The sequence below is a fragment of the Typopeltis vanoorti genome, chromosome 13 (genome assembly GCF_054136105.1).
Source record: "Typopeltis vanoorti isolate ZY-2024b chromosome 13, IOZ_Tvanoo_1.0, whole genome shotgun sequence".
NCBI lineage: Eukaryota > Metazoa > Arthropoda > Arachnida > Uropygi > Thelyphonidae > Typopeltis > Typopeltis vanoorti.
In genome coordinates this window covers 13,420,095-13,446,234 of record NC_143561.1, presented here as the reverse complement: position 1 = coordinate 13,446,234, position 26,140 = coordinate 13,420,095, and the positions used below count along the sequence as shown (strand labels likewise).

The following is a 26,140-nucleotide window of genomic DNA, read 5'->3' as shown; positions in this document are numbered from 1 at the left end:
TCGAGCTATGATCTTTTTGACTTACGACTGGATCAGTGTGGAACTCTGCAGTTGAGAATAACCATAGATTTGAAACTATACAATTAAAAATAATTTATTCTTTTATGAATTTTGTTATGTTTCTATGTTTTGCATTTCATGATTTAGATTTTTTGGTTTTGCGAATGTCATTCCATGTCAATGTTTTTCTCATGTTACAACAATGAATCTTAATGTCTTAACCTTAAAAATTCATACAGTTCAAGTTTCCAAATGATTTCTAACTTTGTAGTGATCACAGATGCCTTTTACAGAGTAAATCATTTTTCTTTTCATAACTGTTCATGAAAACTAAGATGTGGAATATCTAAGTTGATGTCTGGTTGTTTGTTTAGGTTACAAGAAAAGTAACTATGAGGTATGCATATTATATCCATAAATTGTAAGAATGCTCATAATTTATGGCAAATTTTGAGGTCTATAACTGTATTTTTATAAATATTAAGCCACAAAAGATAATCGCACTACTGAAATCAACAATTTTCTCACCTCTGCTAGCCACATCAGTTGCAACAAGAATTTTAATTGTGTTTGATTTGAACTTGGCCAAAGAAGCCAGTCTTTCTCTCTGATATAGCATAGAATGAAGTGCAACATTTTTAAATCCCAAAGAAGTAAGGGCCATTGATAAAAGTTGGCAGCTTCTGAAAAGATAAAAATTAAATTTAATGCATACCAATAGATCACAGCGTAATAGTTAACAATTAAGAGTTCAAATAGATGGATATCTTAACAATGACATCTCAAATTGCCAAAGGATAAACAAAAGTCAAACTATAGCAGTTCAACAAAATTACGACAACTAATAAAAGGAGAGTATGGCTACTCTGATGCCAAAGATTGTTGAATAATGTTGAATCATTAATATCCACTATTTCTATATATTACTTACTATAATTAATTACTTTTTAAAATTGAGTAGACAATAAATTACATAATTAATTAAATAATAATCACTTTGAAAGTGCTAAATAAGATAAAGAGTGGTAATAAAATATTTAAGGACAATGCAATCTGAACTACATAATCAATATTGGGAGGGGGGGAAAAAGATTAGAGACAGATTTCCACAAAAATCTAATGAAAATTAGAAGCGTGAACATATGGTAGAATCATTAAAACTGAAGATATTAGAAAGGAACATGATATCATTAACAGTTGTGTGAGCAAAGCAAATCAAAAGGTAGTGATCACTTAAACAGACTGGGAAAGGAAAAGTTAGCAAAAAGATGTTGCTGAGAGGACAAGGAAAAAGATCCAAAGGAGGATTTAGGCAGACTGATACAATTAGTAGTGCCTTAGAAAACCAAAATGTAAGATCAGATAAATCAGACCAGAGATTTGATTAATTTGGAACTTGTAGTCTGTATACTGCTTTATCCTTTGTGTCTAGCCTAATACAGAAAATAAATGATACTCCATTCTATTACAGCCTGTTTATGAAAGAAGTTATAGCTCCACAACTGCAAGATGTGACAGAGTACCAGCACCAACATAAACTGCTTTAAAATGATTATTATTATCATAATTACAGACACTGAACCTGATCTTCACAGGATAATATGGTCAAGCCATGTGCCACAGTGTTTGTTAGTTTACTGAATGAATATGCTATTGGGTTCTTTAAGTTTTGTGGAAGAGAAAAAATCAGAGCTTCAGAAGAAGAAACTCCACTGATTCTGAGACAGCAACTAGCACTCACTTAGCACAGAGGCATGATTTTTGTTTATCATTTTAACAACCTACATTTATTTAAACTAAACTGACCCATCTATAAATGAAATGTCATTTATACTGATTAATATTATAAAAATGTATAATCAAAACACTTGCATCAAAACTATGCAAGTGATATCTTTGTGAGCTTTGCAATATCACAAAGCTCACAAAGAGATATACCTCCTTATGGACATTTTTATGTTGCATTTTCAGCTTCAAGGATTAGGACTGAAACTCTGTTAAAACTGCAAATAAATATATAATTTACAACTATTTCTTCAGAAGTTGTAAAGATTTAAATGTACTGTGAAAGTAATTCTTGATTCAACTGAGGAGTTCCATCACAATTCAGTAAAACATCTGCATTAGACTGTATGCAGAAACAGTTGAATGCTGCTAATAGACCAAATAGTACAATATTGTTCCTACAAGGATTCACAAATGAAGATAAAAGTTGAAACTGCATTTTAATTTACACACTAAAAATATACATTCTTAATCACTCAAGAGGCCAAAAAGAATATTTTTAGTCCAAGTCTATGTTATGCTTTGCTCAATATTATGCCAATTATACAAGAAGCAAGATGAATGGTATCAATGTCACCTCACACTGACTTTTCATCAACAAAACAGCTTAGTAACATGTATTCCTTAACAAAAATTAACTGACAGCGTACCTTTCATTTTCCTTCTGTTCTGTTTAGTAAGCAAGAATTTTTCTCATTGGCTGTTATTTCTCATCATGGACATTCCTGATATGTGCCCCTCAAAGGATATGATGACAGTATTACATGCTTAAGTTTACTTTGTTACTAATGTCTCATCAACCTTTCCCCTCCAAATTAGTCATTATTTGACAGGACTCCCGATACTGTCCAATGTAATATTTCAGTCTCCTAAGGCACTAAATGCATCAATCCACCTAGACACTGATCTTTCTCTAGGTCTCTCTCTCAAGTGAAGTTCCTCATAATATCTTCATAGTTGTTGCTGTTGTTGTTTGAAATTATGGCCAAAGCAGCTAAGGTTATGATGACAGTTTATACGTCTGCTAATTGTGGGTATTCTTCTGACTGTTTGCCTGTTTTGCAGGATGAAAAATACCATCATCTCCATATGAGACTAGCTAACTCATCTTCAACTAATAAGCCCTCATAAAAATTCTTCACATCTTAGATAGGATTCGAATCCAGGACTTTCCAGTCAAAGGACATCAGTACTGGGCTATGGAGGCTCTATGTTGTTCATTAGTAAAACTATTGCCACTCCTTTCATAAGTAATCATAACTAATATGCTACCAGTATATCTTAATGGCAAGCATGAATATTAACATCACATACTTCTAGGTAAGTTTAAAACATTTTCCCTAAAACTATTTCTTTCATACTGTTACCCAGTATGTCATATATTTCATAGTATGAGTATTTCATACCCAATGGGTGAAGAGAAACAACAGCATGAGAAATGCTAAAAAAAAGTAAACAACCGATCTTTAGACATTTCATACAACTAAAAAGAGTTGACTTTAGTGACTTACTTTTTGACATTAATTAGTAATTAAAAGATTAAACCATTCAGAAGTCAAACTCTACTTTACTTTAGCTGACATGCTCACATCAAAAGATATAACCAAAACAAATGCTATATATATATATTTAAAAATTAATAATTATACTGACTAAGAACACCGAGAAAGGTAAGAAAACTTTAATATAACACGACTAGTTTCGTAGGAACGCCAACGTCTTCAGGTGTAAATAATAATAAAAAACTCGAAAAATAACAAAGTACAAAACATGGACTTCTTAAAGTAACAAAATAGGAATAGCAACAGTCATATTTGAACTGGTGTCCGCATGGCAAGACCAGGAGCGCACCAGTAGTGTCTGGCACCTGTGTGCAAAACTTTAGTTGGCGCTCCTATACCCCTTCCCCCCAATAAAAAATCACTTTATAAAAATGTATCAGTGAGTAAAAATGAAATACGAAATATATTAATTATAAGTTTACTGAACAAAAAGTAGAAATTACAAAAAAAAAAAAGTATAAAAAACAATACAAGGGTACAAAAACAACAAAAATAATTTGGAAAAAAATAAAGTAAATAATAAAATAAATAAATAATAGTAACTTACAAGTATATAAAATAGGAACATTAAACATTACTGGGTAAAGAAATAGTTAAATAAATATTTAAACAGAAAGAAAAATCACTTAGTGAATTGAACTTTTCTAGTTTTCATTAATGAAAATTCTCAAATAATATCATGTATATCAAGTTGATTCAAAATATCTGACTCTATTGATATAATGGAAAGATTTGAAAGTCTGTCTTGTACCATTGTGGAGTGCAAGTAGTTTTTAATAATTTTAAGTTTAGAAAAGGACCGTTCTGCAGATGCTACAGATACTGGTAATGACAAAAAAATCCAAAGAGTAATTGTAAAGTTTGGATAAACTATGATTAAGTTGTTTGAATAAATATACTGAATTATCTAATATATATCATTTTTAAAATTAGAAATAAATGGTTGACAGTGTAAAATTTCTTTGTATAAATCGTCTGCTCAATATCTGAATGATTCTCATGTGTTAATTTTTGTTGTAACTTTTAACAACAACATAATAAATATTCTTTATTTTGTGAAGTACTTAACAAATACAAAAACTGAAATGAATTCATGTTCTTTTAATAAAGTAAATCTTTCCTGCAAAGTTTATAATGTTTGATCTTTTATGCAGAGAAAAAAAAATTACTCTTAATGAAATTTCAGGATCAACTATATTTTCATTTTCAAAATCAAATTGTGTTGTCTTTTTACGTCGCCTTAGTGGTCTACTACCACAAAATAGATTCTGCGTCAAATTTTGCTGCAATTAATTTTGAGCTTTCTATAATTTCTTTGAAAGTTTCATCAGACCTATAATCATTTAAAAATTTATTTAGATCATTCAATGCATCTAAAGCAAGTTGGAGATTCATAGATGAAGACTGCAGTATTTTGCAGACAAAATTCACTTTATTTAAAACATCATACCAAATCTTTGGCGGCACCTGTGTGCGTTGCACACATTGCACATATGGCCGACGCACCCCTGGGCAGGACTAGCGTGAGTTGTGAGTGGCAACTGATTCAAGAGTGCCAGAACTCAATCACTGCACTGTGGGCATCAAGCAAACTGTAGCTTGAATTGTTGTTTATATGTGATGGTTCCAGAACTATCTCTTTTGATTTTACGATGTGTCTCTAAAGTTCGTCACCGCATTTATAGATATTGGTCATAAGATTCCAGTCTATCTGGTGTGAAGCCCTTCCAGATTAGATTTAGCAGAGAAAAGAACATGAGTGGAGAGTGCACTTGCACGGGTTCTTTTGTAAGAGATGTCACACTGGTGTTCCTCAAGACGTAGTGAAATAGACTTATCAGTCTGTCCATAATCAGGTTCACCGCAGTTGCAGACAACTTTATAAACTCCTGGAAACTGAAGCTGGCTGTGTTTTGGTTAAAAAGATGCAAGTCCCACTCTGTCATCTCTAAATTCTTAGATTTTAAAGAATCTATTCGCACAAAACGTGCACATAATATCTACCGTAAAGCTTAAATAGATCTGTCAAATGAAAGGATTGCAGACACTAAATTTACTTTAGCTTCAGCCTTCTCTAAAAGAGATGCTTTGGAAAATAACCTGAGTTCATTCTTGGACAACAGTGCTTGGAATGAGGTTAAAAACATCAGCTCACCCAGTGCTTCTAGATCCATAATCAATAAATTAACTCTCATCAGGAAATTCAGTCGACTCAGACAGGAACAAACTCGTCAATCTCCTATTGGTTTACAAAACCTGGAAAATGTTGTGATTAACAAATCCTCACATACCCTTTCTTCAGCAGAAATAAGCATTCTTTCTAAAGGGCCGAACTTCGTCCCATTCCCCACTTCCATTCTTAAGGAACTCTTTCTAACCAAAGTAGAAAAGGCTGCTTCACATTTACCCAAACAAACAGCGAACCTACTCAGAATCGAAGCTATTTTTACCATAAACAACAGTCGTCATACTGAAGATAATTTATCCTTGGCTGAAAGAAGAGCTATCTACCATCTTCGTGATAACAACGATATCATTATCCTACCTGCAGACAAAGGGAATGCAACTGTAGTCTTAGACAGATCTGATTACCATTCCAAGATCAACGGTTTATCAATATCTGATACCTACTCTCTCTTACAAAGTGAGCCTACAAGGGAGCTTCATAGCTGTACCAACAACCTTCTCAGATCTACTTCAGAAATTCCTAGACACACCAGACTATCTCTCTGCTCTCTCCATCCCCTTATTCCCCGTTTGTACGGCCTTCCGAAGATCCACAAGGCAGACACCTTTAAGATCAATAGTTGAAGGTATTGACTCACCTACTTACAGTCTGTCTAAATACCTTGCTGTTTCCTTAAAACATCTCATTGGTAATTCCTCCTCTTATATCAAAAACTCTGAAGCTTTTATTTCGAAGACAAAAAATTTAAAACTCGAGTATTCTGACAGAATGGTTAGTTTTGACATTGTCTCTCTTTTTTTACAAAAATGCCAACAGAAGAAGTACTCAATCTACTTAAAAAGAAAGTTTCAAAGAAAATTTTTGCTCTATTAACACATTGCATAAACTCCGGCTATTTCTCTTTTGAAAGAAAAATATATAAACAAACCAGCGGCTTAGCTATGGGCAGTCCATTATCTCCAGTCTTAGCCAATATTTTCCTAGAAGACAAAGCAACATTAAAACCTAAACTGTGGCTGCGATACATGGATGACATCTTCCTTACCTGGGAATATGGTCTAGAGGAGTTACAAACCTTCCTAGATCACTTAAATAATCAACACCGGAACATCAAATTCACGTCCGAACTAGAGATGAATGGCGTCCTCACTTTTTTTTGGACTTGAAGATCACTAGAATGCCTGATTGTCTTAAATTTTTGATTTTTCGAAAAACTACTCGCACAGATAGATACATGCATGCCTCTTCTCATCACTTTCCTCCACAGAAATCTGGTATTATTTTCACTCTGGCCCATCGAGCAAGATCTCTTATTTCAGTAGAAGACCTTCAAACAGAACTCAACCATCTGAAAAGCACATTCTTAAACAACGATTACCTTGAAATTAGTACTATTCTTCTCAAAGCATCACTAAACATCTACATCCACGTATCCAACCTCGACAAGAAGATAACTCCAATCCTATTACGCACATCCAATTGCTGTTATTAATATCTCTATCTCCAAAACTGGCCAAAATAATGAAGAAACTCAACATCAAAACCTACTTCACCACCCTACCAAAGCTTTGTTCTTTTCTGAGTCGCCCCAAACCAAAACACAACCAGCTTCAGTTTCCAGCAGTTTATAAAGTTGTCTGCAACTGCAGTAAACCTTATTATGGACAGACTGATAAGTCTATTTCACTACGTCTTGAGGAACACCAGGGTGACATCTCTTACAAAAGAACCCATGCAAGTGCACTCTCCAGTCATGTTTTTTCTCCACTAACTCTAATCTAGAAGAGCTTCAACACCAGATAGCCTGGAATCTTATGACCAATATCTATAAATGCAGTGACGAACTTGAGAGACGTATCATAGAATCAAAAGAGATAGTTCTGGACCCATCACATATAAACAACAATTCAAGCTACAGTTTGCCTGATGCCCACAGTGCAGTCATTGAGTTCTGGCGCTCTCAAATCAGTTGCCACTCACTTACAACTCACGCTAGTCCTGCCACGTGGACACCAGCTCAAATATGATTGTTGCTATTCCTATTTTGTTAATTTGAGAAGTCCATGTTTTTTACCTCGTTATTTTTACAGTTTTTTGTTATTATTTACACAGCTGAAGAAGTCGGCATTCTGACGAAACTAGAAATGTTATATTAAAGTTTTTTTACCTTTCTCGGTTCTTAGTCAGTATAATTATTAATTTTTAAATATGTCTCCAAGCCGAGTCAATACTAGTCACTATATATAAAAAATCAAAAAAAATCAGCTAATGGTTTTTTATCCCCTTATAGGGAGTAGGCCAGACCGTTTCAGCCCTATTTAACTTTTGGGGACTGACTGGGCAGTTCAATCTCCACTGGTACCCAATCAGAGATAGCTGGCCCAAGGCTATTATTAATTAAGCGGCACGCGGTGAAGAGAGACGGCTTAACAAGTGCCACCATCTCATGGTCCCTAACACAATATATTTAATGTCTGAAATAACATGGGTTCTATGGTAGATTTCTTGAGTTTATGGGAGAAAAAACCTGCATATATATATATATATTTTTTTTTTTTAAAGCATCCCATACAAGAGAATTTCAATATACAGGTGTCTCTTGATTAATGCAATTAATTAATCCCTCAATGTTACTGCATATAGGGGGTGCTTAAGGGTCAAAGCTGTATAACTGAGAGGACACCTCCACATAGCCTTTAAAGGAATGCAGAGAACCGACCAGGGCTTTTGACCTAATGTCCAATCCTCACCTTCTAGTGGTGCACCCTGTTGGGTATCTACCTGGAATGAACGAGGATGGGCTGGCAATTTGGGATTTAGCCGACCAAATTGTATTCTTATTGGTTAAACCAAAATAAAAAATGATGGTACAACATGACAAAATTTCATGCCGGCTGGGGCGTCGCCCAGTTAAACAAGGCCCCCGTTGTTTTCGCCAGGGAACCAGGGCGAACAGCGAAAAGTCAGCTACTGGAACAAATCTGAAATTATACCCCAACTCAACATCACCAGAGTTAAAGATCGGTACTATCAACGTAAGAAGCCTGAATGGCAAAGAAATGGAGCTAGTTGAGGAATTATATAAGTACCAGATCGACATAATATAAGAGTGACTGAAACAAGAAAGACAAAAACTGGTGAGATCTTTCTGAGCAATAAATACAAAATGTTATATTCAGGCAATGACATTAAGGAAAAGAAGGCGTAGCCATAGTATTCAACACAAAATACAAGGCTAATCTTCTTGAATGGCAGGCAGTCTCAAGTAGAGTGATGTGGACAAATATCAGAATGAGGAACTAAATAAGACTTATTTGTGCCTATGGTCCCACAGAAGGTTCTACTAAGATAGAAGTGGAGGAATTTTTTGAGGCTTTAGAAAAAGCAACTGACATAATGAAAAAGGAAAAGTTGGTCCTTGTTGGGGATCTAAATAGCAGAGTAGGAAGTTATTGCCAGACATACAAAAATGTTTTGGGAAAATTTGGAGAAAAGAGAAAAGCTAATAATAATGGCAAATATCTGTTGGATTTCTGCTCAGAACATGGACTGGTTATTACTAACACTGTGTTCCAACATAAAAATGTGCAGATATTCACATGGAGAGAAGAGGCAAGGAATAAGAAAAGTCTCATTAACTATGTTATTGTTAATAGTGATGTTTTCCCACTGGTGCAGGACACCAGAATGTATACAGAGGATTTGAAATTGAAAGTGATCACATTTAGTCTTGAGCAGGATAAAATTCAATTTCATATTGAAAACGAAATTTCATATTGAGTACGAAAGTTTTAAAGCGAATAAAAGTTGAGCAGCTCTCAGATGTGAACTGGAGACTAAAATACACAAAGATTATTGAAGAAAAAATGAAAGAATTTGAGAACAGGAATCAAACCTTGGAGATTCAGTGGCAAGCCTTGAGGAAAGCCCTGATTGATTCAGCTAGAGAGGCATGTGGTGAAGTTGTCTGCAAGGATAGAAAAATCAGAACTCCATGGTGGATACAGGAAGTTAAATTGGCAGTGAAGGAAAAGAAGAAAGCATATCAAATGTTCTTGGCAAATAAGTCAGCTTGTGCTCTTAGAGAATTATAGAGACAAATGCAAGAATGCTAAACAGTGTGTAAAACTAGCTAAACAAAAGTCATGGGAGGACTTTGGCAAGAATATAGAAAATAAATATCAAGATGATGGCAAAATATTCTGGAGGTTGTTGAAGAAGATTAGGAATGGAGGAAAGAGTGCTGTAAAAGGAGTTAGAGATGATAAAGGTGACATGAAAATACAAGAAAAATATATCCTTGAAGTATGGAGTAATTACTTTGAAAAACTGCTAAATGAAACAAGCAGTGAGGACAGGACAGTGGTAAAAAACACTGACCAGGCATGCAGTCAGGAATACATATCCATACTTGAAGTAGAAAATGCCATCAAAGGCTTGAAATGTGGAAAGGCAGCAGGAGTAGATGATATTCGACCAGAAATGCTGAAATATGGTGGTATAAAAGTGTTACAGTGGCTGCACTGAAGAGCTCAGAATGCCTGGACAGAGGGATGAATTCCCGATGATTGGAGTAGAGATCTCATAGTATACCCATATATAAAAAGGTAGATAAAACTGAATGTGAGAATTACAAAGGTATTTCCCTACTGAGTGTGCCTGGCAAGATCTATGCAAGTATACTTGAGAAACGGTTGAGAAGAATTGTGCAGCAAAAGCTTGGTGAAAAACAAGCTGGATTCAGGCCAAATAGAGGCTGTCAGGATCAGGTCTTCACTTTACGACAAATAGTTGAGAAAGCATGGGAATATAACAAAGATCTGTATTTAAGTTTTGTAGATCTGGAAAAGGCATATGACAAGGTGCCAAGAGAGAAGCTATTCAATACGCTACAGTTATATGGTGTCAATGGGGCATTATATCAAGCAATACTTAGGGTTGATGGTTTAATGTTAAATCTGGTGTGAGACAAGGATGTACATTATCCCCTCTGTTATTCATTATCTATAAGGATCACATTATGAAGGAAAGTGGTATTAAACATGATATCAAAATCGGAGATGTTAATGTCAGCTCTTTGTTTTATGCGGATGATGTTATACTTCTAAATAAATCTGCTACAAGTCTGCAAGATTCTCTGTCTAAATTGAATAACTGTTGTAATAGATATGGTATGAAGGTCAGCAATAAAAAGACAAAGACAATGGAAATAGGCAGAATCATTGAAAATGTCAACTGTGTTGTGAATGGAGAACCTGTGGAACAAGTAAAACATTTTAGCTACTTAGGCGCGATTTTTAGTGAAGATGGTAAATTATATATAGAAATATACAACGGAATCAGCAAAGCTGGTATGGTGGGAAGTCAATCGAATAAATTCATATGGAATAAGAGAGAAAGTAGTCGGAACACTAAATTAGCTGTATATACAAGACAGTGTTCAAATCAGTTTTAACTTATGGATCTGAGAGCTAGGTCAAAAGTAAAACACTTGACCAAAGACTAGAGACTGCAGATATGAGAGTCCTGAGAAAGATTAGAGGCGTGAACAGATGGCATCAATGGCAATATCATATTAAAAACAAGGATATTAGGAAAGAACTTGACACTGTCAGCATCCAGGAATGCGTTAGCAGAGCTAATCTCAGGTGGTATGGTCACTTAAACAGAATGGGCAAAGAAAGATTAGTAAAACAAGTGTTCTCTGCCAGGTTGGCAGCAAAACGATCCAGAGGAAGACCAAGATATAGGTGGATTGATACGGTACAAAGTGCCTTAGACGATAGAAATATAAGATCTGATAATGTTGGAGTCTTGACAAGTAACAGACTGATTTGGAGGAAAATTGTAGATAGGAAGTTAGTAATGATGTAATTTTTTTCATGTAGTACTATCATATCGTGTACACCTGTTGAGGGTACATGGCAGGAATTTGATGATGATGATGATGTTACTGCATATATCAAAATTGCATTAATCAAATATAATAATCAACGGTAAAAATTACAATTCGTCCATGATCGATTACGGTACTAATAATTAATTTCAGATGGTATTCTTTCAGGAAAGATAAAAAAATGAATGCAAAGTAAATGTTTAATAATACTTGTACCTATATTAGTTACTGCAATCTTTTATATAAAAAGTTATCAAGAGTTGTTTGAACAGTTTTAGTTTTTTTCTTATCAGCATAAATTCTACAATAACAAGCAAAATGACTCTAGAACTCGGCAAACAAGCATTCTTTGATTAATCTGGATCCATATCCATTACTTGCTGCTTAAGCGATTCTAAACTGCAAAATATTCTGTCCAGTTCTTTGATTGTTATCTCCTTTGGAACCTCATTTTCGCATTTCATTTGTTCGTTGTCTTCATATGCGCATTGTTGTTCAATTTCAAGAAGATCGCTGTCACTGAAATCTTTTGAATTTGAATCCAATAATTCTTTAACATCTTCTGCATCAACGCCATCAAAATCAAGGTCTTCACCAATTGCAACAATTTCTTCAACTAAGTTGTTCACAGGATTTTGAAAACCACATAAGTCATTAGCGCATTCTAGCAAAAGGTTTTTAAAAACAACTTTCATGCAGCTAGAAGATGTCTTCTAGCTCCCACGAGTCATGAATGTTTTCAATTGAGTGTTTAATGTTAAAATTTTTTCAAAATTCTTGGAGCGTAATTGCATTTTCTCCTGTTGTTGTTTCTACTGACTTTGAGAATGCCTTTTTAAGAAAATAGGCTTTGAAAGTTGCAATGACATCCATGGGTTGTAGCAATGATGCCGTATTTGGTGGAAAAAATAATACTTTCACATTCTCACACAGATCATTAAGAGAATTTGGATGACAGGTGTGTTAGCTAAAAGCAAAAGAACTTTGAAAGCTAAGTAACTGGCTGGCTCTGAGAGCCCGACTGTGTGAGAGGAATGACGTCATCATGCTCACGACTTTCTTTCTCTGGGCCAAGTAACACTCCTTGAGGCTTGCATGTATTTGCATGGTAAATTTAAAGGTGCGTTATTTAAAACTCTTACCACGTATATAAAGGGATTGTTGCAAACTGATTAACTGTGTTAATCAAATCCTGAGTTAAGCAAGGGATACCTGTATACTAATAATTTGGCTAAACAGTATTCTTATGCCAAATTCTAGTTTGTTTGCATGATTTGAAAAATGCAAGTAAAAAATAAAATGCTAAGAGATCATAGGATTATCTGCAGAAAAATGAAAAAGCAAAGCAGTGGGATGGAAAGAGCACTTAAAAGCAACAATGCTTACTGGTAGTTCTTTGGCACATTTCTGACTTTGTGCTATGAAAGGTAACAATGTTTACAGTATATATATATATATATATATATATATATATATCTGCATAAAAGTCCATGTTTGCCATTAAGACCTACCAATGGCATGGATGTTTTAAACTTCTTTCCATATAGGCTGATAGCTTTGGAAATGTATTACGGTTGACAAACAACAACATGCAACAGACAGATTTCATTGTCCAGTGTGTGTGACATCGCAATGTTAAAACAAAACCAATGTTCACACTCACAGGCAGGATTCCCAGGTTTCTGAAAATACAGCAGCACACAGTATTTATAGATTTGTAAACTTTTTTGTAGATCATTAAGATACACAATAATAATAATAATATAAATTCTCTACATTTCCACATACACAATTTCTCCTTCAGACTTGCTTTTAATTTATAGCAACATAATTCTAATTTCACAACAAGAGGACTTTTTCCTTTAAAAACAATAAGAAATAACTCTTACTTGCATGTACTTGTAAAAACAATTACAGATGCATTTGGATTTTTGTCTTGAAACTTATGTATGATATGAACTAAGTATGCATCTCGAACTTGTGCTGGGGTCAAGACATAACGCTGATCCAACTGTTCTACAGTTGCTACTTCACCAGGAGCACACCAAAAGTATGGCTGGCTCATTGCTAGGCTCTGTAACTCTTCTAGATTTTGTGTGAGGGTTGCACTGAAGAGAAGAGTCTGACGCTTTTGAGGAAGAGCAGCAAAAATTGTTTGCAGCTTGAAAAAAAAATAAAATAAATAAATAAATAAAAAAAATAAATAAATAAGTGAAGCAAAGAAAAATTTAAAATTTTTATTATTATTTTCTTGACTTAACATTTATGAAATGAAATGATTGTAAGTATAAGTAACCCCCAGCCAGTTACTTCACTTTTTTTCCCACCCAGTAATACACTACATACTATTATAGACAAAAGTGAATAAAAAATGACTTATCCAATCCCAGAATAATATTTTTTTACATTGTAGCTGCCGAGACTAATCCAAATAAGAGCTTATAGAAAGATCAAGAAACATTAAATATTTAATGGTCCCCCCCATTGGAAGGTACCCTAAACCAGTGCTTCCCAAACTTATGGATGTCAAGTTCCCCTTTGAAAAAATTAAAATATTTCATGGTCCCCATCCAAAAAAAAATCGTAATATAGACATATTATTATGATATTTATTGTATTTATATTCAAGATTTTATTTGTAATCTTTTTTGTGTTTCTTATCAATACCTTTGAAATGAAACTTATATGAATAAGCATATATTTACTAATATTAATTAATTGCTGAAATACACAAGAAGCAAAATTTGTGAACCAACACCAATGTGTGATTTTTTTCCATTAAAATATAAAAAAATCGTTGAAAATGTCAACTGTGTTATGAATGGAGAACCTGTGGAACAAGTAAAACTTTTCAGCTACGATTTTTAGTGAAGATGGTAAATTAAATATGGAAATAGACAACAGAATGAACAAAGCTGGTATGGTAGGAAGTCAATTGAATAAATTCATATGGAATAAGAGAGAAATTAGTCAGAACACTAAGTTAGCTGTATACAAGACAGTGTTCAAACCAGTTTTAACTTATGGATCTGAGAGCTGAGTCAGAAGTAAAACACTTGACCAAAGACTAGAGACGCAGATATGAGAGTCCTCAGAAAGATTAGAGGCATGAACAGATGGCATCAATGGCAATATTATATTAAAAATGAGGATAATAGGAAAGAACTTGGCATTGCCAGCATCCAGGAATGGGTTAGCAGAGCTAATCTCATGTGGTATGGTCACTTAAACAGAATGGGCGAGGAAAGATTAGCAAAACAAGTGTTCTCTGCCAGGTTGGCAGGAAAACGACCCAGAGGAAGACCAAGATATAGGTGGATTGATACGGTACAAAGTGCCACAGATGATAGAAATATAAGATCTTATAATGTCGGAATCTTGACAAGTAACAGACTGATTTAGAGGAAAATTGTAGATAGGAAGTTAGTAATGATGTAAATTTTTCATGTAGTACTATCATATCCTGTACATCCCTTGAGGGTACATGTCAGGAATTTGATGATGATGATGAAATATAAAAAAGAACAAAAAAGAAATAATAAATAATAAAAATTAAATATGTTTCTTATTAAAAAAAATCTACCTAGTCTTAAAACATTTTAAATTTGTTTTCATTATTTCACAGCCCCCCCCCCCTCCCCTCAACAAAACTTACAGCCTCCAAGGGGGCCGCAGTTCACAGTTTGGGAAGCGCTGCTCTAAACCAAGGGTTCAGAAATATAAATAAACACATACACGCACACAGTTTTAAACATTATGATTAAGGGGAAAAAATCATTCAATTCTTATACCATATGATTAATTACACAGTAACACTATCTATTCTTTAGATGGAGTTGAAATACAAGGCTATTACATTAACAAGGGCTTTTAGTGTGCTATATTTTATATCTAAATCAGTTCAGTATGTTAAGACATTATTTCTTTTAATAATTTAATCACTCCCTTTCTAAAGTACTTTGGCACATTCTGCTCCACATCCTTTTATATTTCTATAAGTTAGTAATGATGTAAATTTTTCATGTAGTACTATCATATCCTGTACACCCCTTGAGGGTACATGTTCTTTTTCTATTTCCTTTCTTGTTTCCTCTTCTATCTTCTTACTTTCTTTCTCCACTCCCCCCTCCCCACAAATATAAACTTCTAAAACTGCACCTATTATGTGTATGTGTCTTCAAAATTATTAAAAACACATTTAATTAGATTACAAGTAACAGCACAGAAGTGATCATTAACAAATGACTATTTTTCTTAGTAACTTTTGCTGAGATTATAACAATGGCATAACAGATAAAGAGTAACTAAATTAAAAGGATGTACAAGGAAATGTAACAATATGCTAGCCTCCACTAATCCATGGCATCCCATTTACTACTCTCTGATATCCATCAGTTAACCAATCTTAACTTATAAAATAAGTTGCCATGTGGAATGCTACTTAATATTTTTTTTTCTTATTTTGCAAAATACAAACACCACAGCATATCTACATCATTCTAAAAGTCATCTTCTCATTATAAAATGAGAATTACCAAAACAATAATCCCTTAAGAAGTCCGCACTATGCACTCATAGATCTATGTCTATCCACCAATCCCAAAAGTCCAATAAGCTTTCTCTTGAACTTTAGAGCATTCCAAGACACAAACAAATCCTAATTTGATGCTTTCAAATTAGATTCAAAAAAGACTCCTCTCACATAATTATTTAAACTGTACAGTGAAATCTTGTTAAATTCATTATTGGCATTCAGACTATAATATTACCACTATCCCGTTTGATTTATTTCCATTTTCTCAGCTATTATGTTGCCTACAGTAATGCTGTTCATCTAAATTTCTGTCATCATCATCAAATTCCTGACATGTACCCTCAAGGGGTGTACAGGATATGATAGTACTATATGAAAAATTTACATCATTACTAACTTCCTATCTACAATTTTCCTCCAAATCAGTCTGTTACTTGTCAAGACTCCAACATTATCAAATCTTATATTTCTATCGTCTAAGGCACATTGTACCGTATTAATCCACCTATATCTTGGTCTTCCTCTGGGTCGTTTTCCTGCCAACCTGGAAGAGAACACTTGTTTTGCTAATCTTTCCTCGCCCATTCTGTTTAAGTGACCATACCACCTGAGATTAGCTCTGCTAACGCATTCCTGGATGCTGACAATGTCAAGTTCTTTCCTGATATCCTCATTTTAATATGATATTGCAATTGATGCCATCTGTTCATGCCGCTAATCTTTCTCAGGACTCTCATATCTGCGGTTTCTAGTCTTTGGTTAAGTGTTTTACTTCTGACCCAGCTCTCAGATCCATAAGTTAAAACTGGTTTGAACACTGTCTTGTATACAGCTAATTTAGTGTTCCGACTAATTTCTCTCTTATTCCATATGAATTTATTCAATCGAGTTCCTACCATACCAGCTTTGTTGATTCTGTTGTCTGTTTCCATATTTAAATTACCATCATCACTAAAAATTGCGCCTAAGTAGCTGAAACATTTTACTTGTTCCACAGGTTCTCCATTCACAACACAGTTGACATTTTCAATGATTCTGCCTATTTTCATTGTCTTTGTCTTTTTAATGCTGACCTTCATACCATATCTATTACAATAGTTATTCAATTTAGTCAGGGAATCTTGCAAACTAGTAGCGGATTTATTTAGAAGTATAACATCATCCGCATAAAGCAAAGAGCTGACATTAACATCTCCAATTCTGATATCATGTTTGATACCACTTTCCTTCATAATGTAATCCATATAGATGATGAATAACAGAGGGGATAATGTGCATCCTTCTCTCATACCAGATTTAACATTAAATCATCTTCCTGTACATCCTTCAATTCTAATTGCCAACTTAGAACTCAAATAAAGACTAAGTATAGATTGATATAATATCCCATCGACACCATATAACTGTAGCGTATTGAATAGCTTCTCTCGCTTGGCACCTTGTCATATGCCTTTTCCAGATCGACAAAACTTAAATACAGATCTGGAAAAGGCATATGACAGGGTGCCAAGAGAGAAGCTATTCAATACGCTGTCACAATTTTTTATTTAAATGAATTATTTCTTGTTAGGGATATTTCATGCATACAGGTTGCATAATCATCAAATGAACACCCACTGAGTGTGATGTTAATATCTGATCCTGTGGCTCCCTCTCTTTGAGAGGGTTGCAGCTGATTACTAGGGAGATAGTGACGCAAGGTGGTTTCCTGTTGCCTTCCTTGCCGTATTTCTATGACTGTAGCCTGTGTGTTCATGGGTCCGGTTTTCCTGCTTGCGGGATGAAAAACCCCAGATAAACTGGCAGAAAAAACCTTATCGTCCATGCCCAAGACCAGCTAACTTGGCTATGGCTGAGGAAGATCCTTAAGCTCCTCAAGTCGTCGATGGGAATTGAACCTAGGCCACTTCTTCCTCAGGCATATGGTTGCGAAGCGCAAAGCCACTAGGCCAACCGAGCGGACGATGTTACTATATATAACTGATATCAATGATAATATTCGAGTACACATGGTAGCTAAGCTGCTATGGTTCACATATGCCATTATCCAATCCATTACATTTCTGGCATTTCATCACCATTCATCAATCCGTCTTGTACAGATAAGAACTGTTAAGTGTCATATTAACTTTTTATATAAAAAGTTTTTTATGTATGAATAACAGAGAGATACAAATTTATTTATCATTCATTCTTTCTTATTACTGTTCTATATTCTAACATAAGAGATTTACCTGTTCATCAAAATGACCCTCTAATAGCCTATCTGCTTCATCAAGTACAAGAAATCTGATATTCTTTAATGTGAATGTGTTGCAACTTTCTAAGTGATCAGCAAGCCGACCAGGAGTTGAAATAACAATGTGTGGTTTGGATGCAAGTTCTTTTCCCTGAATCATCATATCCATTCCACCAATAATAATGCAATCCTAAAATAATACATACGTACATATTATATAATGTAAAATGCTGTAGCTATGCATTTTAGAATGATAAAAATTTTTTAAAAGTACAGGTTTAGTATTCAATTCAGATAGATATGAATAACAGAGCACAGTTGCCACTCATCAAAGCAAACACCATTATAACGGATTCACTCTTTGTAACAAAATCACCAAAATCGCTAGACATAATGATATTCTAAAAATTCACTATTCGTGTTGTCTCTTGGAGTTTACTATAATGAGAGTCGATTGTTTATACCCTGTCATTCTGAAATTTTCATTTACAAAAAAAGTTACATGCTTCTTTTGTTAGAGAAGTCCATATTTCATATTGAATGGAATTTGTTATAAGAAATTAGTTATTTGTTCATCTCGGTTTTTCTTATATTAGACATATCAGGAATCAGAAAAATCCAAATTCCACTCTGCTCAACAGATGTAAGCTTTTTTTTTTTTTTTTTGATCACACTTTCCACCTTTCAGGCATTTCAACTATTCATCCTTCAATATGACTGCCAGTCCATGTACCACTGATATACTTACATAATCATGTGCAGGCAAGTCAAATTCTTCATCACTTTCTTCAAATCATATCATATTAATACACATAATATGGTCTTATAATGTTAAAATAACAACAGGTTTGCTGCATAAAACTAGCGCAATGTGGAAGGGAGGAAGGGACTGTACTATTTGTTGCATACTACCTATCAGCATTTATTCTTTTGAAGTACTACATCAAAAGTCCAACTCCAGAAAAAAGCATCAGCCATATGCACTTGCCAATCCACTTGGAAAAGGATGGATGTGATTCATTGCTTCACTCATAAATTACAACAATCAATTAGGTTAGGTTCTCTACATCAGTGTAGCCCACTGGTTGATGTTTGACTTACCTGTTGTGTCATAGGCCCGGGGAACTTTCGTGTGTGTGTGTGGGGGGGGGGGGGGGCTGGTTACAAAACTGCCCTCCTCAAGAAACTGAGACTGTGTCTCACTTAATAAGACACTTAAACAATGTCTTATTACTAAAAACACAACTCCTGGTTGATTATTTCTACAATAGACTTCAAAATTCCATTGGCATAAAATAGTGTCCACAGCTGATTTTAGGTGAGGCAGTCTTTTACCACTGTTATAAATGGATATGAATGAATACTGATATCGCATCCTATGACAACTCCTTTTGAACAAAGTCTGCAAGATGATTTTCTTTACATGTCATTGACAACAAGGCAGATGTTGCAAACTGAATTCTTGAGGTATATTCACCAGCATTACTGGCTGAATTCAAGTTCGAATCACACCAGAGGCATGGATGCTTGTGAAAGTTTTAGGTGTCTATTTTCTTCCAGGTGTCTACCAGATTTCGTGCTCTTGTGGATTATCTTATTTCAGACAAATGGGAAGATCTGCCTCTATTTGGCTAGAAGAACACCAATCTTATATTGAATACTTTAAACCTGAAAAGTCTGGACTTGCAGAACATGCCATCTTCACTAGACATAGAGTTCATTGGAGAAAGACAAGAGTTCTTCATGGAACTCCTTTATAAAGAAACATGTGAAACTCTACTTCATTATCCTAACTTAAACAGATCCGATGGCTTATGTCTATCCCCCTTATGGGAGATAGTACTTTACAAATCAGCTATTTTTTATTTTATTTTATTTTTTTTTTAAGGAAATTTATTGACCTTTTTAGTTATCTTAGACCAGCTACTTAGGTGGTGCTTTTTGGAATTGTCAGTTATTGTTTAATTTGAGCTTAATATGTACTGAAGATGTCTATGACACACAGGCGAAAATTATATCATTAAATAATCTTTGTACGTGAGTTTTTCCGTTATTAATTTTGTATCGATATGTCTACTCACGGTATACCTCTTTTTTAAAACTTAAAGTTTTAGGTGGTAGATGAGTTCTTTTACCTGATGTGAAACCACCACTCTATTTATTAGAAGTTTTATGTATGGTCTCTAGAGCATGCTTTACAGATTATCTAATCCTTAGTAGCATCCATGACAATGCATTATAGGTTTATAATGACTTTCATTTCTTTTCATTTTATTTTGACTTTCATTTCTATTTGTCTTATAGAATAAGTAGTTTTTTTTTAATATAGAAATAATGGATCTTAAAGATCCAACATTATTTCCAAGCCGAGAGCTTACGAGAATACAATCCTCAGCATCTGACTTGCCTTTGCTTGCAATACTTAAAAGAACACAAGATTTTTTTTAAATATATATATATATATATATATATATATATATATATATATATATTTCTCTCAGTTCTTTACATATGGATTAGCTAAATTCATCTTCAGCTGAATATTAGACTTATATATCTTCAGAATATATCTTCAGCTGAATAGTAGACTTCTACCATGCTTCAGCATGGTGGAAGTCTACTATACCAGGCACAATGCACTGTTTTTGGTATGGCTGAGGAGGTGATTTGCCTTAGTCATCTATGTAGAAGTAGGAGGAGAAGAGAGGAATGATGCCACCTGGAAGAGAGAGCAGTGATACAGTTGAGCAAAAGTTGTGCATTCTAGCTTTTTTGAGAGACTAGAAGGTACAACTACCATTTCTATAGGAGGCAAGTTTTTCTGCATTTGAATCTCTCAGAATCAGATAAGATTTATTGATGGTCATTTTGTAATTACTGCAATAGTTTCTGTAACTCAAATGGAGCAGGCATTTGGACTGGGAATGAAAACAGCAGTCTGTCCACGAAAAGAAAGGAACAGGAGTTTAGGAGGTCATCTCACTTGATGCTGATGTACATACTATCAACGGACTAATGGTTAAGTACTGAAGAAAGGATATTCTGTAAGAGAGAAAACTTGTACAAGATTATGGAGATGTGGTTAAAAAGATCAAGAGTGTTGAAAAGCAGAAAGGTTATCTAGTATTCTGTAATACAGGCAATTTGTATAAGCAAATACTTTAGCATCTCTTCTAGCTTGGTTAGTGAAATCGAAAACAGAAATCAGCTGGAGCTGTAGACAACGAGTCACTACAGAAAATAATGTCAATGTTTAAATACACAGACCACGTCAGAGATAAGAAGTTCAAGAGACCAGAACAAGAAGAACCATAAAGATGGCAGATCAATCTTACATAATAGGACAGAGAGAGAACTTGGGCCTAGAACTGACATTCCTTGGCAAGGAATACCCAATGGAAGAGAAAAAAATATGAATGCTAGTCTAGTGATGGCAGAAGAAAAATCATACTGAAAGTAAATAAGTTTTTTTAACTTGGGAATAATGTATATTAGGGTTACCAAGTAATTTTATAAACTTGGTTATTTTACTCCTAATCCCAAGCAAGCAAACAGTTAAGTTTGTGCCTGAACGTAGTTCAAGTCTAAAGGTGGTGCAACACCAGGGGAACTCATTGAAAAGGTGGGTAAAGCTCTGATCACTATTCTTAAACTATTTAGACTTGAACTACATTCAGGCAAAAACTTAACTGTTTGCTCACTTGGGATTAGGAGTAAAATAACCAAGTTTATAAAATTACTTGGTAACCCTAATATACATTATTCCCAAGTTAAAAAAACTAATTTACACTATATCTCTTCCAGAGATTCTTATTCAAAATAAAAACACCTTGTAGCAACTTGTATAGGTAAAGTTGATAAGGCTCTGTATTACTAAAACCTTGGTATTTAGGGTCTAGCTACTCACTGAGATCTCAAAAAAGGTTGAAACCGGTCTGGGTAGTGACCCCACCCATAATGTATTGCAGTATATATACATCTCTTAGTGAGATGTGCTTTACATTATGGAAAATACTAAGAATAAGAATAGTGATCAGAGCTTTACCCATCTTTACAATGAGTTGCCCTGGTGTTGCACCACCTTTAGACTTGAACTACGTTCAGGCGCAAACTTAACTGTTTGCTTACTTGGGATTAGGAGTAAAATAGCCAAGTTTATAAAATTACTTGGTAACCCTAATATACTGAAAGTAGTTTAGACAACCAGAGGTAAAGAAGAAGTGAGATATTGCATAATCATTGTTCTAACAAACCATAATTCTTTTGGCTAAGAATCTGATTCTATGAATTATTGCTCAACCATGATTGAAAAATTATGGCAAAAAGGCAATTTAACTGGCTAGTCGGATGTCTCACTAAGGAATGATGAACAAATAAATTTATATATATATATATATATATAGTTATTATATATCTATGCCAACAATTCATTTTTATCCATTATTACTGTTTTTATCTTTATTACTGTTTATAATCTAAATTAGAGGATTCCAATTTTCTACTATCCAAACATTTGTGTTTATAGCCATTTTTAATATGTACATATGTACAGTATCTACTTGTCTCTTTTTAATGAATTTTTACTTATATGCTATTAGAAACAGACTAAACACATTAAGAATCTTCATAAATGATATATATACACATTATTCACACATTAAATATGCATTATATTGTATGTATTATATGTAATTATATAATATGATAAATATGTATTAAATGCATTTATAATGTGCTATTAGAAATGATTATCAAATAAAGATATACTGTAGTACATGAAAATTTCTTTAATCATACTATAAGTATTTACCTGTAGCCCAATAGGTTTCCCTAAAACTCGGAACTGCTCAGCAATCTGAAAGGCTAACTCTCTGGTTGGTGTAAGAATTAGAGCAAAAATTCCATACGGATCTTCACCAAGTTTATGTAAGATTGGAAGTGCAAAGGCCAGTGTTTTACCACTGCCAGTTTGAGCACATCCAATACAATCTTTTCCTTCCATAATTGGTGGAATACAATTACTCTGCACAGGTGTAGGATGTTGAAGACCTATATAAGCAAAATGAAAATAAAATTATTTAATAATAATACTTTATTTCCATTATTATTACCTTATTTACATGTACAAATTAATACAATTAAATACATGTAGGGAAAGAAAACAATTATCTTTTTAATTTAAAGAAAAACAGATGCAGCACCACTAATCACTTTATGGAACTCCTACTGACTTACGGGAAGCATGGACACAATTTTTTTTAATTTGATTTTTTATGGCACTGCTGTGACTGGTGTCCTGGCACAGTATGACCTCTGATGTCTTTGTGCCAAGTGGTTAGTGTATGGTCTGGTTGGCCAAGTGGTTAGTGTATCCGCTTTCCAGCCACTTAGCTGGAAAGCAGATACACTAACCACTTGGCCAACCAGGCCAGCAACTTTGGAGAGCTGTACCTGTGGCATATTTATACAAGAATAAGCTCCCACCTTCTTCTAACTAATAAATACCCCTTATTCTTCCATTTTTGGACTTTTAGGGTATTTGCTATCATTGGAACCTTTAACAAGTTTGATAAAGCTTGAAAGGACTTGAACACACCTAAAATTTTAAAATTGGCATATCATGCAATTTGTCACCTTTCAGTAATCACAGTGCAACAAAAGAAATCTGGGGCTCCTCAGTACACTTTGAATTATTTCATTTCGAAAATCGGACTCTTTTAGGTGTTATCTGACGAAATGGGCAATGGAATAATGAGTAATGTGCATGACACAAAGCAAATCTTTCCATTCCAACCAATTGCTGCACATAAAGAAAACATTAAATAAACAAAAAGATGTCTCCCTTCATGGAGAATGGGATAACAGTCATCCTTCCTTCCCTTTCACTACGCTACTGTAAATGGGAAGGATGACAGTTTGATCTCAATGGAAGCAGCGGTCTATATTACTATTATCAGGTGACACACCTTCAAGGCCTCATCACAGGAGGTCACTTAACTCCACTATACACAATTCACCATCTCTCCATATAATATTTATATTTAATATATCCAAAGGACTGGTCTACTCGGCACTGTATATATATATATATATATATATATATATATATATATTTTTTTTTTAATGTGTGAATAATGTGTATATATATCATTTATGAAGATTCTTAATGTGTTTAGTCTGTTTCTAATAGCATATAAGTAAAAATTCATTAAAAAGAGACAAGTAGATACTGTACATATGTACATATTAAAAATGGCTATAAACACAAATGTTTGGATAGTAGAAATCTTCATAGTGTAGCAGCAAAGGTTAGTCGATTGGTAGAGCCTCTGCTACTAATGGCTCACGAAAAAAGTTAAGCTAGTTTGAGCGCGGTTAGTAGTTGGAATGCGTTCCGATGCTGTTGGCACACTCTCCCTCGATGAGTCTTTGGACACCCTGGAGGTGTCACATAATAATAATAATAATACAGGGTGTTCGGGATAAATTTGACATATTTATAATTAATTATATTTTTCCGTAAGTTACATGTATTAACACACACTTCTCTTCATTTAAAAGTTTGGACCCTTCTTCATTCATATACAAGATGTCAGAAAGGATGGATAGCTGGAACCCACCTGAATCATGGAAGAGAATAACTTGTATCATGATGATTCGTGCCCGCCATCAAAATAAGGATATTACGACTGCTGCCCAATGCTCCCTGAATACAGTAAAAACAATCAGGCATGAACTAGAGACTTGCAATGGTGACTACGAGGATGTAGCAAGAAGAAAGATCCCTAGCAGACGATCTGATTGCGTTCGTACAGCAGAATTTCTCGCAAATCTGCAGGAACAGGTGTTGAAGAACCCTGGCATTGGAATTCGGGCTTTGTTCGTGGAGTTGCTAACTGTAGTCAAGCCCTGGATAACAAGGGTAGCCAATGGTAGGCCGTATGTATGGCAGCAGGATTCGGCCCCTTGCCACACCTCTGGGAAAAGTCAAAAATGGTTGTCTGAAAATTTCTACGACTTCACCAGTCCAAATGTTTGGCCTCCAAACTCCCCAGACCTTAACCCCATGGATTATTTTGTATGGGGCGCAGTTGAAAAAGACACCAATCGCACTTCCAGTAATACAAAAGCCCAGTTAATGGATAAAATTAAAACAGTTTTTGCGGCCCTTCCCAGGGAGACTGTAGCATCAGCTTGTTCGAGGTTCCGAAGCAGAATTGAAGCTGTGATCGATGTTAATGGTGGTTATTTTGAGTAAATCTTGTTGATAGTATTGTAATTAACTCTGCCTGTAATGTTTTTTTGTCAATTCATTAAATTTAATAGATACAAAGAAGATTTTCTTTTTCCTTACGAAACTGTCAAATTTATCCCGAACACCCTGTATATGTGTGTGCAAAGCTGATGACTTACCCATTGAGCTGCATTGCTGAAGTAGCCAGTCATCTAAATTCAGATCATTAAATGTCACAGCACGTGTAATGCTTTCAGCCATTTCATCTAGTTCACTGTCATGGAATCATATACAAATTCATAGCTCCATAATTTTAAGAATACACGTGTAGGACCCAACACATACTACACACAGCGCCATTAAACTTAACCAAGTTTTTCGTTGCATTGATGAAGGGTATACCTATTTATAATATTTACAGAGAAGAGCCCTAAAACCGCACACTATTTAAAATCTGAAGACTACACTTGCAACAAAAATATCGTAAAATCAATATGAATATGGACTTAAAAAATAAATATGAAAAAACAAAACAAAATAGGAGTTCTTATAGCGAACAGCAAATGCCAAAAAAATTAAAATTGATTGACGACTCATTGCAAGAAGTAATATTAATACTAATATTAGAAGTAATACTAATACTAATATTAGAAGTAATACTTCTAATATATACATTAGTTAATAAATACTAATATTTATTAA

General features: G+C 34.3%; 1 protein-coding gene across 2 annotated transcripts in view; it reads right to left on the bottom strand.

Moving 5' to 3' along the window:
• Positions 1–25,771, bottom strand: part of LOC150099940 (putative ATP-dependent RNA helicase DDX49) — a 43,224-nt gene extending 17,453 nt beyond the window's left edge. The window contains exons 1-5 of one of the 2 annotated variants that reach the window (XM_090402798.1): positions 25,618–25,771; positions 23,015–23,253; positions 18,200–18,394; positions 13,321–13,592; positions 529–683 (exon numbers count right to left, since the gene is read on the bottom strand). In XM_090402798.1, coding sequence (XP_090258924.1) covers positions 529–683; positions 13,321–13,592; positions 18,200–18,394; positions 23,015–23,253; positions 25,618–25,699 — 943 coding nt within the window. In that variant the 5' untranslated portion in view covers positions 25,700–25,771. The remainder of the gene's footprint in view (positions 1–528; positions 684–13,320; positions 13,593–18,199; positions 18,395–23,014; positions 23,254–25,617) is intronic. The other variant, XM_090402799.1, reaches the window with a different exon arrangement.
• Between the last annotated feature and the right edge of the window lie 369 nt (positions 25,772–26,140).